At 36.7% G+C, this 17,716-nt stretch overlaps 1 protein-coding gene across 1 annotated transcript; it reads left to right on the forward strand.

Moving 5' to 3' along the window:
• The first annotated feature begins 498 nt into the window (after positions 1-498).
• On the forward strand, positions 499-17,369 carry gpr107 (G protein-coupled receptor 107). Its single transcript, XM_039658878.2, has 18 exons — positions 499-656; positions 880-1,002; positions 1,196-1,246; positions 1,478-1,566; positions 1,670-1,812; positions 2,833-2,861; positions 2,951-3,007; positions 3,157-3,279; positions 3,370-3,503; positions 3,666-3,741; positions 3,951-4,024; positions 4,461-4,578; positions 4,813-4,943; positions 5,126-5,169; positions 7,406-7,455; positions 7,964-8,047; positions 9,987-10,108; positions 16,770-17,369. The coding sequence occupies exons 1-18, from the start codon at positions 558-560 to the stop codon at positions 16,858-16,860; spliced, it is 1,638 nt and encodes a 545-aa protein (XP_039514812.2). The 5' UTR covers positions 499-557; the 3' UTR covers positions 16,861-17,369.
• Positions 17,370-17,716: the final 347 nt, after the last annotated feature.

Here is a 17,716-nt window from a genome sequence, read left to right on the forward strand (position 1 = left end):
CATCTTCAGGCTGTATCTACCATTTAGTCGTCTTCAAAATAAATAAATAACATTTACCCATATCTATCTATCTATCTATCTATCTATCTATCTATCTATCTATCTATCTATCTATCTATCTATCTATCTATCTATCTATCTATCTATCTATCTATCTATCTATCTATCTATCTATCTATCTATCTATCTATCTATCTATCTATCTATCTATCTATCTATCTATCTATCTATCTATCTATCTATCTATCTATCTATCTATCTATCTATCTATCTATCTATCTATCTATCTATCTATCTATCTATCTATCTATCTATCTATCTATCTATCTATCTATCTATCTATCTATCTATCTATCTATCTATCTATCTATCTATCTAGAACCTTTTTACTGTCTATGGTTCAGACAATAAACTTTCTTTGCTGTCTTTTCCGCCCGCTAGAGAGCGTCGTCTATGCATTCTCTGGCGTCGTTCATTAAAAAATGTGAACCGGAAATAATAGTACGATTGACCTGCTCCAGCTCCAGCCTGCTCTTATTTTTGAAGTTGTTTTAAAAATGGCGTCTAGGAAGAGATGTATATTTACAGTTATTAATGCGATTATTACAACTCTTATCATTGAAAGTCAATGTCGACTCCATCATCTCATACTTAAGGTATGTGCGTGATGTGCGTCCAATGTTTTTATAAGATATTCGTACAGTCACTGTATTGTCATCATTGTTGTTTAATGCCAACAGATGTTTGTGTCTTAAGATTTGTCAATGAATCATAACGTTAATCGTTTTGTTGTGTGACAATGCAAAACATTAACAGGTAATTCAAAAGGATATCAGCAGCTAAATGCTCGTGCGCCACTAAACACTTGTTCTGTTTTAGGACGACATCCGTCAGCGGGTTCATCTGAACACATTCGGCTTGTATAAAGATGGTTACATGGATATACGCATGAACAGCCTAAGCTTCACTGATGGAAATACGGACAACATTGACAGCTCCACGGTCAGACTCTCTCTGCTGTCTTGACAAATGACCATACAGTGCACTTTAATAATATGATAAAATAACACAAATCTCTCATACATTATTAATGGAACTTTTTAATCTCATTTTAATAAAGGCATAATTTCAGAACATAGAAATCATCACTCACATAGAGAAATAAAATATCTTTGTCATATATTTTATTTTGCAGATTGGTTTTAGCCTAGATCGTGCAAACAATAATGGCTTCTCTACATATCTGGTCAGTATCTGTCTTTGAATGTCTATTTTTCTGTGACTATAGTTGACTGTGTTTGTAGATTTGTTATTGTTTTTAAATATGCATAAATTAACCGCTGTAATTTGTCAGTCTTGTCAGTTAAGGCTCTTATATAGATTCCTGTAATATTAATTTAAAGTTAATATTACATTCAGGCATTCTTTGTATGATCTTTCGATCAGATAATTGATATTCCCTCATATGAACACACAGGATGAGGGTCTGGATTACTGTCCTCTGAAAAAGGATCCAAGTAGTAATTTTGCAGGGGTACTTCTATTGCTGGACTTCAAAAATAACCTGTAAGTTTTATTTTTGTACTCTGTAACTTGTTTTATTCATTACAATTTGAATTAATTTGGAAGTATTAACTAGTTTTTGAATGTTCTGCCATGATATCCTCAGAGTGAGGAAGAAGACATCGGCAGAGGCTGGTGTTTTTCCCAACATCATACTTGTTTTGCCCAAGAGCATTGCAGAGGACCTACAAGCTGAAAAGGAGCAAGATCTCCACGACAATGGGCCAGATGATGGATCTCAGTCTAAGAGTAAATCTTTTCTTTTTATCTTGGACTGTAAATCATAACACGTGGTACATTACTGTTCAATATGTTTATTATTTTTAACTGATCAAAAGCCACAGTAAAAACATTTTTAATATTACAATATTTTTATTTACAATATTTTTGTTTGTCAAAGAATTCCTCAGTTTACACAAAAAAATATTAAGCGGAACAACTGCTTTGAATGTTGGTAATAATAATAAGAAAAATATTTTTCTTTGCCATCACAGGAATAAATTGAATTGATTTACAATGTATTCAAATAGAAATGTGTTATTTTAAATAGAAATGATGTTTAAAAAATGACTGTATTTTTGATAAATAAAAGCAGTCTTGGTGAGAGACTTCTTAGCCCGGCCTCTCTCCGGTCACTGTTCCCCCTCACCCCACCCAGCCCCGGACTGGGCGCCCTGATTTTAGTTTTTATGGCAGTACTGTCCTGAGATGGGGAGTGGATGGGTGTAGGCTGTCAAATATATTTCAGTTCGTTCTTAGCAAATAAATATATTTGAACAAGAGTGGAATAACGTTCGCTTTATAATGATTTTGCTAATAATCTTTGAAAATAACACCAAAAAAATCTATTTTGTTCAGAGACAGATGCAGTTGAACCTAAACATTATTTGTGTAGTTATTTAACAACTTAGTGGTCTACCTACCACAACAGAGCCGTCAACAGAGGAGTGCGGGCAGCGTGCCTTAAGTTGCAGATGCGGCTTTAAGCTTAGGATAATGATTCTAAAATTATTTCAGAGCTCTGTGTATTCAAATCGCCTTGTTGCCTGTTGTGACTGCAGATGGCAGGCAGCTTGTAAATCTCATTGTTTAGAGAACCCCCTGACTGTCCTAACTTTTGGACAAATAGTGATAGGCAGCAATTATCTCTTCTTGTCATCTTTGTATTGTAAACGCTCTAAAAAAGCCCTTTTGGGTAAGCATTCCTACTTTGTATCAGTCTACCTTTCAATTTTTTTGTGTGTTTATTTCTCTTCTATTTTTTTGCAGTGGGTTCTAAATCCAGGCAAGATGTTGAGGTGAGATAAGTAAATAAATTTGGACTGCGCATTTTTTTAAAAATATGTTAATTCTGCATTCAATGATTTCGATTTAATTACTCTCACAGGGCAAAGCAGAAGATACATATCCTCTTCAGAGCAAAGACAAAGTCTATTCCTTTAAGGTAGGATATACTGTACATGAAAGGGTATTGCTGAGAGCTCATGAGATTCTGAGGCGCATCAAGCTAGTTCTGAGTAATATCTGTCCATTTTTAGGTTTACTTTTTAAAATATTTTGTGCATCCCACTGACTCTCCTGCTCTTGTTTTAGTTTTACTTCAACATCACAACGGATGAGCAGCAAGGCCTTTATAACTTTTATTTCTACAACTGCTACTCCATGCCATTAAACCAGGACAGCTCTGCGTCAGAAATGCTGCCTTTCAACATTGATGTGAGTGTTTGTTTGAGTTCTAAAATACAGTGTCTATCAATACAAGGAAGTCATGCAGTTCATATACTCAGGAAATAAATATAATTTCAGATCAACATCATAGAGAAGAATCCAGAAAGCTACCTCTCAGCGGGAGAGATTCCTTTACCTAAGCTTTACATCTGTATGTCCATGTTCTTCTTCCTTATCGGCACACTGTGGGTTCATGTTTTGCGTACCCATAGGTAAGTACAATAACAGACGTTATGTCAATTTTCTATTCGACAGATTCATACATTTTACAAGAAATGTCAAGTAGAGAGCAGAAAAATCATATTTCAGATTGTCTTCTGTTAAAATAGTAGACCATATTATGGGATCACTTTGTAATTCTCTTTTTTTATTAGTGCGGATGTTTACAAGATTCATTGGCTGATGGCTGCTCTTCCATTTACGAAGTCACTTTCCCTTATTTTCCATGCAGTGAGTTTTTACCCATTTTTTATATGTGAACCTTTGAAGGGAATGCTTATATTTGATGTAAATATCATTAGATTTCAAGAACATTATCTAAAATAAATGATCAAACCATCAAAAATGATACAGTTCCATTTTACGCTGGATACCTACAGTAAGGCAAAAAGCAGCATTACATTGCCTTTGTTTTAACCTTTTATATTCCTTTTTTACAGATTGACTACTACTACATTTCCAATCAGGGCTTTCCTATTGAAGGCTGGGCTGTGGTGTATTACATAACTCACCTGTAAGTTCACCAACATAAACTGGATAATATAGGAACATAGGAAAAAAAACTGATATTTATGTAATGATTTTGTGCTTAAGCCTGTAACACACTACACAACCATTCACAACATACACTTGCTGAATTTGAAAATGGTTACAGGGGAAACCGGGCATTATACATCATAAACGACGTAAGATCACGCACTACCAGACTTTAAGTCATTCTGAACACAAAATCTGCAGACTAGCTCTGAATTTCAGCAAACTAGCGTTGACTCATCCAGACTGGGAATCGGAGCAAAAATCTGGACAATAGTTGTTTAGTGTATTCCAGCATTTTAAAAAGTTCCTTAGGTTGTTTTAGGTGGGTAATTAACTTGTATTTTAAATGAAAACTACTGTGCTGTTGTATTGACTGTAAACTTGTAAAGATCTGATTTTTTTACTTTGTGCAGGCTGAAGGGGGCGCTATTGTTCATCACTATAGCATTAATAGGAACTGGCTGGGCCTTTGTCAAGCATATCCTCTCAGATAAAGACAAAAAGATTTTCATGATCGTCATTCCTCTGCAGGTACTGGTTCCGCCCACTTGAAAATATGCATTTTAAATCCCACAGTTTAAATTTTTTTTTTTAACAATTTAGAGGTCACAGAACACTAAACATATTTTCCAAGACATTAATAGTCCAGTGTTGCACAACATTGTAGATATCAGCACATTATTTTTTAAAGACAAGGTTGTTAATGGGATTTTAAGTTAAACTACTGCTGTCCTATGATGCTTACAGTTATGATTGTGATTTCAGGTTCTGGCCAATGTGGCATACATCATTATTGAGTCCACAGAGGAGGGCTCCAGTGAATATGGCCTGTGGATGGAGATTCTGTTTCTAGTAGATCTGCTATGCTGCGGGGCTATTCTCTTCCCAGTCGTCTGGTAAGTGCTCTTCCAGCTTGTCCTTTTGATGTGGCCCAGATTTAATTTTCTGTACCATAAATGATAGAATTTGTAGACTAATAGACCAAAGTCTGATGTCTGTCTTATATAGATAAATGACAGGCTGTTTTTAATTAATATCTTTAGTAGTTAGTCTGAAAGCAATTGTTTTTGTTTGGTAGGTCCATAAGACATTTACAAGAGGCATCAGCAACAGATGGCAAAGGTATGTTGAAGTAACATCGTCAGAGCACTTTATGCTCAACAGTTCAGTGAAGTTAGATATAAAACTTGATCATCACATATACTATTTGGAGTGTAATTTTTTGCCCTGTCACAGTGTTGAAGCCATTTTAAATGAAATATTGTGGAAAGTGTGTATTTTTAATCTTTCCAAATGCTTTGCTTGGTTGATTGAGCTGTACTCCTTCTTCACAGTTGGTTGTTCTCTATTTGTAAGACTTGGTCTTTACAGGGTGAAATTGAATTGTGCTGTCTTCCAGAGTGTTACAGTTTTAGGTATGCTGCTGTAGACATACGTTAACCAAATAGTATAACTTACCTAGTAAATGCTTTTACTAACAGTGGTAGTCTAGGGATTATTAAGAGGATACTTCCATTCAAGTTTTCCATTCAAAAGTTTTTTATTAATTCTTTCAGAAATATTATTTGTTTTTACTGTATTTTTGGTCAAATAAATGCATATTTGGTGAGCACAAGAGACTTCTTTTCAAAAACATAACAAATTGTGCCAACCTCAAACTTTTAAACGGTAGTGTATCTAGTGAATTTTTTGTTAAAAATCCATTCCAATGATTTGCTTATTATAAGCAATCATTATTGGTGGTGCTGTGATAAATCATAAATCAGGTCCTAAGCTGAAAACACTAATGGATTCAATCATCATTATAAACACTGACCACAGTGGTCATTAAAGTTTGGTCAGTTGTTAGTTTTCCATTCCCTTGAACAAACAGTACATGCGTCATCCCTGAATAATCTCTTCTGCAAGCTGTGTTACTAACATCAAACACACATAGTATGTCTCCATTGTGGCTTGATAGTTTTAGGGTGGAAAACTGGATCCTGCTAGCTTTGCCACTGTGCATTGTTGCCTGTTGTGACAGCAGATGCCAGGCAGATTGTAAATGTCATAGCTCAGAGAGACCAGCCTGTGCTATGACTTTATCTAACCCTCAAATCCAGGGAGTGGATAGAGATTTGACCCTGCAGCAAGGGATAAATGCCATTACTGTTTGTTTTTCAATTTCATTCTGCTTTATTGTAAAAATACAATGAATAATTGTTTATCCATATTATTTTGTATCCTCCTGTATTTCATATATGTTGAAAAACATCTGTTTTTTTCTGTTATACTGTTCAAAAGTCAGGGTTACTAAGGGGTTTTTTTGTGTTTGTTTTGACAGAAATATTAAGCTACTCAACTAATTTCAACATTGATAATAATAATAATTTGTTTCTTGAGCTCTGTTACATCCACTACAGCCATCACAGGAATGAAACATCATTTTTGAGAATAAGAGACTTCTTTCAAAAACATTACAAAAATCTTACTGAAGAAAATGTATAATTTCATAGTAATGCATCAAGACCTTATTTTAATGTTTCACCAAAATGTCACATCCACACACATACAGTATAACATACACTTTATATGTATCTGTGGTTATGCATATCTACAGAACCCCCCCCCCCCCCATAAAACTCTTAACCTTCTGCTAAAAAAGAGCTTAATGAAGAGAGATGTGCGAGTCTTTATGACAATGTCCTGCTGTGCCTCTGAGATAGAGATTTTTGCTGATTTATGCTATTTCGGTCATCCCTGAGGATGCCTATTTCCAACAATCTAGCATGTTTACAGTTACTTTTTTTCCACCCATATTTAAGGCTAAATGAACAAGAGCAGGTGTGTGTATGTCAGGGAGATCAGCACAAAATGAAGTAGGTTATTCCCTTAGCCCCAATGTCTGTGTCCCAATTTTTGCCACTGCAGAAATATGACTCCTCTCACAAGTTACATAAGTGGCAATATTTAAGCACAATATGAGATACATATACCATACCTGTCAACACTGCCGTTTTTCCCGGGTTTCTCCGTTTTTTTTAGCCCGGACCCCTCCCGTTTTGTTATTTCTCTCGGGAAACTCCCGTAATTTGCATGGCCCAAAGTCGTTTATGAATGATCGGTCAATTTGGGACCAATACCACTAATACCATTTTTTTCCCCCTCTCAAATAATCATTGTTTCATTGCTGCCTGTCTTATTTTTTCCTGCTTTCATCTTCTGCCTTTCCTTCAAAGGGCACAAAGATATAAACTTAAATTGCCTTTGACAATTGAACAATTTTCACAGCAGGAGAGAGAACCACAGTAATTGAGGCATGAAAGTTAAAAGGAAAGCTCATCCCCTCTAACGTTTGGCTTTCTCGTTCCCCTTGTAGCTGCCATCAATCTGGCTCAACTGAAACTTTTTAGACACTACTATGTGATGGTATGTATTCACCTCCATTCATTCTCACTTGCGTTCAGACACAGTGCTTTTAAAAGGACATGTGCCTGGTGCTCAGTTCGTGCTGGACTGACTGTCTGTTATGGCACTAGACTTGTTGGACTTATTAGTTTTGCTTTATTTTAAGTCAGTCTCTCTTTGAATGCATTTATTTATGAAGGTCTGTGTATGAATACATTGCATTCACTGTTTTTATACATACATTTTTCTCTGGATTTGTCTCTAGCCAGTCTGAGCCAAAATTATTCAATTCTGCATGTTTTAGGTTTAATTCATTAATTTGTAAGGACAGAAAAGAGTTCACATGATCAATGTCACATTTACTCATTGGATTAGTGACCTAATTAGTCCAAAACCTTAAATAAATTTCTTTATTTTGGCTTTCTTTCTTATCTCATCAAAATCAGACTAGAAATCTTTTAGACGAATATATATCTGTCCCCCGTCTCTCTCTCTCTCTCTTCTCACTCTGTCTCTTTTTCTGTCACAGATTGTATGCTATATTTATTTCACCCGCATCATTGCCAGTCTCATCAAGGTCATTGTCCCTTACCAATGGAAGTGGCTCTACCAGGTGAGTGATGGCAGCTTCCTCCAACATCAGTATAGTAAAAGTGCACTCTCTTTTTGGTTTGACTGTAAAAGACCAATTGTCCAATGCCATGAGGGGTCACATGATTGTTTTACTTAGCAGTGTACATAGGGTGGCCACCTGGTTATTGCTCTTTTGCAGGACAGTAGATGTGATTTTGCGGGACAGTGCGATAAATTTACTGCCATTATACTATGTAAATATTGATTTACATTAATTGGGAAGCTTATTTAAACATTTTAAATAGACAATTAAGTTTAGCTAATTGTGACCAGCTTTGTGACTGGTGACAATGTATTTTACAGGACCTATTCCGATTGGGGGATATATATATATATATATATATATATATATACACACACACACACACACACACACACACACACACTCACCTTAAGGATTATGGTATTAGGAACACCTGTTCAATTTCTCATTAATGCAATTATCTAATTAAACAATCACATGGCAGTTGCTTCAATGCATTAAGGGGTGTGGTTCTGGTCAAGACAATCTCCTGAATTCCAAACTGAATATCAGAATTAGAAAGAAAGTTGATTTAAGCAATTTTGAGCGTGGCATGGTTGTTGGTGCCAGCCGGGCCAGTCTAAGTATTTCACAATCTGCTCAGTTACTTGGATTTTCACGAACAACCATTTCTAGGGTTTAGAAAGAATGGTGGGAAAAGGGAAAAACATCCAGTATGCAGCAGTCCTGTGGGCGAAAATGCCTTGTTGATGCCAGAGGTCAGAGGAGAATGGGCCGACTGATTCAAGCTGATAGAAGAGCAACTTTGACTGAAATAACCACTCTTTACAACCGAGGTATGCAGCAAAGCATTTGTGAAGCCACAACACGCACAACCTTGAGGCGGATGGGCTACAACTGCAGAAGACCCCACCGGGTACCACTCTTCCCCACTACAAATAGGAAAAAGAGGCTACAATTTGCAAGAGCTCACCAAAATTGGACATTTAAGCCTGGAAAAATGTTGCCTAGTCTGATGATTCTCGATTTCTGTTTTCAGATGGTAGGTTCAGAATTTGGTGTAAACAGAATGAGAACATGGATCCATCATGCCTTGTTACCACTGTGCAGGCTGGTGGTGGTGGTGTAATGGTGTGGGGGATGTTTTCTTGGCACGCTTTAGGCCCCTTAGTGCCAATTGGGCATCGTTTAAATGCCACGGCCTACCTGAGCATTGTTTCGTTTCTGCTATGTCTATCCCTTTATGGCCAACATGTATGTACCCATCCTCTGATGGCTACTTCCAGCAGGATAATGCACCATGTCACAAAGCTCAAATCATTTCAAAATTGTTTTTTTGAACATGACAATGATACCCCTTTTCCACCAAGGCAGAACTGGTTCGGAGCCAGAGCCTAGTTTCAAATCGGTTCTTTATTTTTCGACCACCAAAGCACCAGCTTCGAACCAGTAAAAGTGGTTCTTAAGTAGAAAAAAACCCTCTCTCTGAATATGTTGGTTGGTTATTTTCCCGCTTTAGATAGAACATAAGGCCTGCGCAAATGGATTTTAAAACGCCAATCGCGTTTTTTAGTATTTTATTTCTTATTGTGGTTTTGTAATTTTAGGGATGAAAATATACAGACATGATTGAAATGTGGGACAAAGTTGCAGGACAAAGCTCCCAATTTTGGGTGGTCACCCTACAGTACATATACAAGGTCACTATCCAGTGACGTTTTGTGGAAGTAGTGCACTTGACAGTCACAGTTAATAATTTGAGCTGACTTCAGTGACTTTAAGTTTTATGTCTGTTGCTTAGATTCTATAAGATAACACTGTTTGATTACAAATGCTTAATTAGAACCATTTGAATGTCAGATTTGATGAATTATAACCATTCAAAGTTTTATTGCTTTTTCAAGTTTTATAAGTGTATTTTATTCCTCATTCATAGCTTCTGGATGAGCTTGCCACTTTAACCTTCTTCTTCTTAACTGGACACAAGTTCCGACCGGCCTCCTACAACCCCTACCTATTGCTGTCTGTGGAGGAAGAAGACATGGAGATGGATGATGTGTAAGAAATCATATTTAAATACGCAGCTACTGGTGGATATACACTTTATTTTTAATTGAAGAGCAGGAGTTGCCAATGTTTTTCTTGGCAATATTCAAGTTACAGACACAATGAACGCTAAACATTCACTGTCTTTTCATGATATAGTTTTCATAGTGCGTCATTCTTTTATTTCAAAAGATCAAGGGCAATTTGATTCCTCGAGATGGTATGACTCACTCACAGCAGAAAGAAAGTGATGTCGGATGCCCATAACCACACACAAGAGATGATATAAAACTGTCTCAATTTAAAGGGATAGTTCACTGTCATCATTTACTCACTGTCGAGTTGTTCCAAACCTGTATGAATTTCTGCTGAAAACAAAAGATATTTTGAATAATTTGGGTAACCAAACAGTTGGACCCCATTGACTACAATATGGGGGGAAAAAAGTCAATGGGTCCCATCAACTGTTGTTGGTTACCCAAATTCTTCCAAATATCTTCTTTTGTTTTCAGCAGAAGACATTTTTAATTTGCAAGTGAACTAGCCATTTAAAAGTTCATTACTCTCATTTTTGTTTTTTTACTATTAAAAGAACATGTGTAGGCGCAGATCTTCTACATACCATGACCCTGTTGCGCCCCATTACCAGCTGCGAACTGGTCACATGGACAGGCTTGTAATGATCCAGCCACCTGTCATGTCTCTATAAGAAGCCCAGAGGGGTTCCTTCTGATTGGAGGACCTGGTAGCCATCCTCATTACGTGCCCTAGCTGAAAGCACCCGTCATACGCTGTTTATTTACATACGCACTCCCAAACGTTCATGCTGGTCATTTCCTGCTTATTTTAAAGCCATGCCTTGTACTTACTCCAAACGGCCTCATCAGGCCATTCTTTGTTTTAATTTCTTTCTCTTGCTTTATCTCTACTGGCTTGGTCTGGGTTTTTTTTATTCCTCCTTTTTTCTCCATCCTTGTGATTTTCTCGCTAAGGTCTCAGTGGATTGCATTTCTCTCCACTACCTTATGTCCAAGTCTTGTTCTTTTCCATGACAAAACCCATCCTCCCCTCCTTCCCCCAAGTTCTCCCATTCACCCCTATTCAGCATCCCCTCAGGCAGCTCTATCCCCGGCACTTCCCAAAATAGCCCTGTGACCCCTTATGTCCTTGTTCCTTGCTTGCACTTTCCCCACTCTTCTTCTTCTCTTTCTCCCCCTGACAGCCTACCATACACAGGACATTTTGCTTTACTCTTTGTGTTATTTTTTATTTATTTTTTTGTGGCCTATTTTCCCAAAACTTTTTTGGGTGACTTAGGGTGCGGCCTGATTCAGCTGTCCTCATTGAGTCTCACAAAGAACACAGAAAAGATGGATGATGGTAACCACAAAAATAGAGGACATTGCTCTCATGAGCATTCAGAGTTTTGGTCCACACTGCCCTGTCTGCTTTTATTATTAATATTATTATTTAATTATAAAATGGAGATACTTTTCCCCCCTTTTTTAAATCGAGTGTAACAGTTTAACAAACGTGAATGGGATCGACTTCGGACGAAAACACGGATCAACATCTGCAGAGTGCTTGAATTATGGAGCGACTTAAGCAATTTTTATTGTGATTCAATTACAAGTTTCAGATATGCTGAAATAATGGTAAACTGTAATTAAATAGCAAGGTAAACTACAACATACAGGGGTTGGACAATGAAACTGAAACACTGGCCAATGTTGGAGGTTTCACATCTATATGCCTGGCGGCCAATCTTCAGAGTGAAGCACGGGTGGATCAGTGATGGTTTGAGCTCCAATATCATGACAATCCTGATTGTATTTGATGGACACGACACTGCCGAGGACTACCAAACCCTTCTGGAGGATCATGAGCACCTGATGCTCAAACCGTGTATCAGCATGATCATGCACCAACACACACAGCAAGACTTGTGACAGAAGGGTTTGATGAAGATGAAAGTGACGTTGAACATCTCCCATGGTCTGACAGTCACCAGATCTGAATATTATTGAGGTGTTTTGGAGGAGCGAGTCCACCAGCATCATATAGTGACCTAGACACTGTTCTGGAAGAGGAACGGCTCATAATCCCTCTGGTCACTGTGAAGGACTTCTATCTGTCAATTGGTGCTGTATTTGGATGCAAAATGAGGCCCTCACCATTCTAACAAATTATTGTGTAGTAAAACCAGGTGTTTCAGTTTCATTGTCCAACCCCTGTATATGAGACATGAAATGAATACAAAAGACTGTTCCAGGATAACAAAAAGGAGGTGCTTTAGAATGTAACTTTTATTTTATGTACTAGATCTACTGTCTAACGTCACTGATCCCATTACTATCATTGTTTATAAAACACATGTCCAGACACGTTCAGTACAGTAATGTTACTTCCTATGATCTTACTGTTACACTGAAATTGTTCAGTCTAGTTCTCTAACCGTTATCATATACATTCACCTATGTTGACATTGCTGAATGTGAAAGATACACAAATAGTTAAATGGAATGCCTTATGCTAGATAACACCACAGATGTAACGTTATTATGGTAGGAGCATGGAGCATTAGTTCACCGTCAAGCTGATAAAAGTAGCCTATTATTGTTAAGTTGCAGGTGGGAGTTTACTAGCCTGGGAAAACCCAGACAACTTCTGGCAAAGAGCTCATTCAAGCCCATTTCCAATCCGCCGAAATCGCGGCACCAATCAGAAACGTTGGGGCGGGCTTTACACAATGATGACAGCACAGCGACGGTGAAGCAGATTATGTACATTTACTAAGGGGTTTGACGGTTATAGTTGAAAACTAGGTCATTAGAACTCTATAACCGCCAAAACCATGTTATTAAAATATTTTTTTCACAAACATTTTTTTATCAGAGAGAATGTTTAAATACTAATATCAGCTTACGAGGGAAACGGAGGCCGAGTTAGTGTTGCTTCAGAGGCTGCTACTGCTGGAAATGATTCGGGAGAGGTTTGTGCACCTTTACCGATCAGAGTTTTCTGCGCATTTTCACAGAGTAAAGCCTTGTTTATACTCGACATGTCTGCATGCGAAGGTGCGCGGCAAAAATGGCGCGTTCAGTGCGTAATACCGAAAAAAACTTGTTAAGGTTTTGTTTACTGTGTGTGATTTTTATAATGGAAAGCACATTCACTTATAGTTGTCTTGCTGTTAATTTTAAATAAAGGTAGAGCGAGCAGCTAATCAGGATCTGCTTGTTTATTGTTGTTCTATAACAGACGAATGTCGCTCTGCATACGTCATCACCTTCAGCGCTCTGATTGGTTTTAGGTCTATTCAATTGCGCCCAGAGGCATTTGTGCTACGTCCGTTGGTGAAGCCCCTTTCGAAATTATTTGTCTATGAAGCGTTGCCTGACCATAACTCGGTTACAAACTGAGAATGGTCTGGTTTTAACCAGGCTTGGAGTTTACATGAGTTTCCAGTAGATTGTGTGATGCTTTCTCCTGTGTTGAAAGTCTCAGTGTGGCCGTGTACCATGAGTGCTCGCTCTTGTGTTCGAGCACGAGCAAGAGCCTGAGTGCTCTTGTAAAAATTGGTTGCAATCTGAAACATAACCAATAGGTGCTGCAAAAAAATACATATAGCACCTTTAACCATTAATGTGCTATAAATTGAGCCTTTTCTTCTGGAATCAAAGGTACATTGTTGCACACAAAGCGCAATAAAATGAAACTGGTCTCACAGCATTCTTGCTGTTTAGGGCACCTGTGAACAGAACTTGATTTGATTTTTTTTTTTTTTTTTTTTTTTTTTTTTTTTTGCCATTTCTCAGTCTTTATTTAAGGATTTGTGTCTCAGTAGTCTGAGGTTGCTGTAATGACTGGTTCTGTGGTCTCTGGCCATGTGGTGAATGTCTTGAAAACCTTTATGTTGATCCGTATTGGGATCTTGTTCTATAGCAGTATAGTAGTTATGGATTGCATTTAAATTACTGTTAAAGTTATCATTGTGTATCTCAACATTCAGTGACTTGTTTGCACCCGATTTGACTCAATATTTGAATGGGTCAATATTGTTGCTGATTTAATAACAGTAGATGTGTGGTGCATCTGAGCCGTGAACAGTATGTTGATGCTAGTGTGGCCATATGCAGTCCAATCTGTGCTCAGAGTATGAAAGCAAGAGAGTTCATGTGCGTGTTGCTCTCACTTGGTCTCAGTTTTTGCTCAGAACATTCTGCCCACATTCGAATCTAATACAGAATGCTTGCCCAGTGAACTCATGGTCCAATTTTATTGGAAATGGCTGTATCAATGCAAATGTTGATCTTGGTTTAGGTGATTCAAACATTTGTGGCTTAGTGGGAGAAGATTCAGAAAGAACAATAGACAATAAACTTGTAAAAATGAAAACAATAAAAATGTTACATGTTAATATTTTACTATAAAAAATATAAAAATTTGTATATAAATATTTCTCATTTTAATTACACATTTGTTGCAATCTTAGAAAACTATGGTGACCAGATGGGGAAATGTTCAGTTGATTTAGTTTTGTTGTGGCCACGCTCTTGGAAATGTGATATGTTGTGGCCTTGAGATTGTATGAAATGGCGTATGTATGACACGCCAATTTACATCTCCTTTTGTGGCGTGCTATCAACACGCATAATCACTTTTCAGCGTGTTTATGAACGCCGTTGACTTAACGTTACATTACTGTATATATAAATATATCACCTACCCCAATCCCATCCCTAAACCTACCCGTCACTGGGGTTAATACCATTTATGAGTCTTCCCCTACCATCCTAGGAAAAAGAAAAAATGCTCCCCAGATGTAGGTCTACATTTTGCTTCGTTTCGCTCGGACATTAAACGGCGTGTACATACACTCGGAATCACTCGGACATTTAACGGCGTAGACATACACGCATACACGCGGATAGCTCAAAATGCGTATAAATAACACGCCACTTGACTTGAATGTGGTGTGTATGTTTACGCAACAGTCATGATGTCATGTAGCTTGAGTGAACAATATATTTTTCTAGTGGCCACGACTTCTTATGTTGAGGGAAGGACATCTATGTCCCATGGCCACGAGTTAAAAGCGTTTACATCCTGCAATTTTCAGAAATTAATTTTTTTTTTTTAGAAAAAGTGGGAAATTAAGAAATGTTTATATTAACATATTACCTGTTATATTGTATTTATTGCAATGGTGCAGACCGTATTCAGATAAAGTTTATCAATAAATGTTAAAATAATATGCATTATAACATGTTTTTATCCAAATGTCTCTTAAATCTATTCACTGAGCATTTATTTTTTTATTGAATATTTTTATATTATTATTGTTGTTTTTTATCGATTTATGTATTTTCCTCTACATTTCCTATATCTCCTTAGCTAATTAACTTTCTCTATGTTACTTAAAGTATATATTTTGTAAAAACTGTAAACACCTAATCATCATGCCATAAAGTTTTGAATTTGTGACTGTATTTCTGTAGACTACACCAGTAGCCTGTGAAGATAAATGAACGTCGGTTTTCATTTATAGCACATCGTTCCTGTGAAAGCATTTGAATGAAGTTTGAATAATTTTTTCAAATACAACATGAGATGAAACATGAAAAACATAAAATTAAGTTAAACATTATATTATTATTATTATTATTATTATTATTATTAATTACACTTGATCTCATTATCTCTTTAGCCCAGTTAACATTATTATCTAATATCGTATTTACAGTAATATATAGCCTAGGCTTGTAAATAAGCCCAATGTAAATGTCAGACAGTCAATAAAGCTTTGATTATGACCTTTACGGGCAGTTCGCTTTACAGGAATTTAACATATATTTGGCTATACATTTCATTTTATTTTGGTTGGGCATAATAATAATTAAAAAAAAAAAAAACACGATCAGTGAATGGATTTAAAAGGCTGTGATATTTTCTTGTAGGCCTATATTATTTTATGTTCTTACAAATTCTTTTATCATTTATTGATAACAAACTTTATTTCAATGCTGTTTAGGCAACATTGCATGCAGTATAATTGTCTATTATATAGGTTAGTATAATACTTTTATTTTGTCATTTTTAATTAAAAATATATATTATTATTGGCCTTTCCAGAGCCATTGATCATGACGCAGGTTGTTTACACATTTAACTCGTGGCCATAAGAAATTATGTTTTTCCCCCAACATAGGATCTCGAGGGCATGACATAAGAATGTCATTACCTTGAATAAATGATCTTGTGGCCACGACATGACATATGTTCTCTTGTGGCCACGACAAAGCTAAGTGAACCAAACATGTCCCCTCTGAGAAAACAGAAAGATTAAGAGAAAAATTGTTTTGTTTTATGAATTATACATCAGTTGTGTGCATGCAAGATTGCTGAAGGGCTTTCCTCAGAAAATTGGGACAGGCTGAAATTATTTAAGGACCTGTTTTTATTTAGCTATTTCTGAGAAGCATTACTGATCCAGTCAGATTCTGTCCACACTGATATTCACAACAAGCGCAAAACCAAATCTAATGTAAAAGTATTTGTATCTCTTGAGTGTTTTGTGGTTGAGTATTTAAGAGTGTTTGGCTTCAAATGACAAATCATTCCTGTTGTGCTTGTTTTTTGTTGTTAATGATGCTCTTTTCTTTCATTTCAGGGTAACTACCTCAACAGGCATGGGAGAGGGCGTTAAGAAGGTGAAGAAACTGTCAAACGGACCATCAGAGGAGAGGGAGAGCATGGCATGATGGGAGATGCAATTCTCTGTCGGTTCTGTGTGCCTCTGGACTTTGTGGCCAGCTACTGACATGTGAGACATTCTTGAAGAGCTTAACAGCTTAATGTGCAGAATTCCCAGTGGACCATCTCTCATGCGATCACATGTGAAGACATCACATTCCTTATCCACATATATGTCTATCTCTGTAAATGTTGCACAGACAGTATGGAGAATTCACAGTACGCAGCTCCATGATTCCTTCAGCCACTGTAGTTTTAACTTATATGCTAGGTGCTGTGTATTAATTTAATTTTACCTTGATGATTGTGTGTTTTTTTATTTTATTTTTTTATTTATTAATGAGCTTCCTACGCATTGATTGATATTAGACACGCTGTGGCACTTTAACAGGTACACACTCCAGTCGAGTGAACGCGCATGTGAGGGCACTGGAAATCTGTAGAAAACTGCTGTGCCTGTGACGTCTCTTTCAGCTTTTATTTAAATGATTATTACCTGCTCTGAGTTCTCAGAATTAATAATTTTAATGTAAATATCCAAGCCCTTAAAGCATACGTAACCCAGATTCATGTTACAAAGATTTGACTGTACAGTTCTATAGCTTAGTCAAGATTTGATGACAGCTGCTTAGTATTTTCTCAGTATTTGTGGATTATTAAATTGGATGACGATGGACTTTCATGAAATAGATCCGGTCCAGGGTATCCAGAAACGTTCAAATGGATCAAACGTGGATTAAAATGATTTCAGGGATCTTGTAATTTACGTTTATTAGTAATGCAATGGAAGATTTTATTTTGATGTTTAATATTTTGCTTATTTTTGGATATCTTTGAGCTTTATGAAATTGTGTTTCAGTATTA

This window comes from Pimephales promelas, chromosome 4 (genome assembly GCF_988280905.1).
Source record: "Pimephales promelas chromosome 4, fPimPro1.hap1.1, whole genome shotgun sequence".
NCBI classification, from domain to species: Eukaryota; Metazoa; Chordata; class Actinopteri; order Cypriniformes; family Leuciscidae; genus Pimephales; species Pimephales promelas.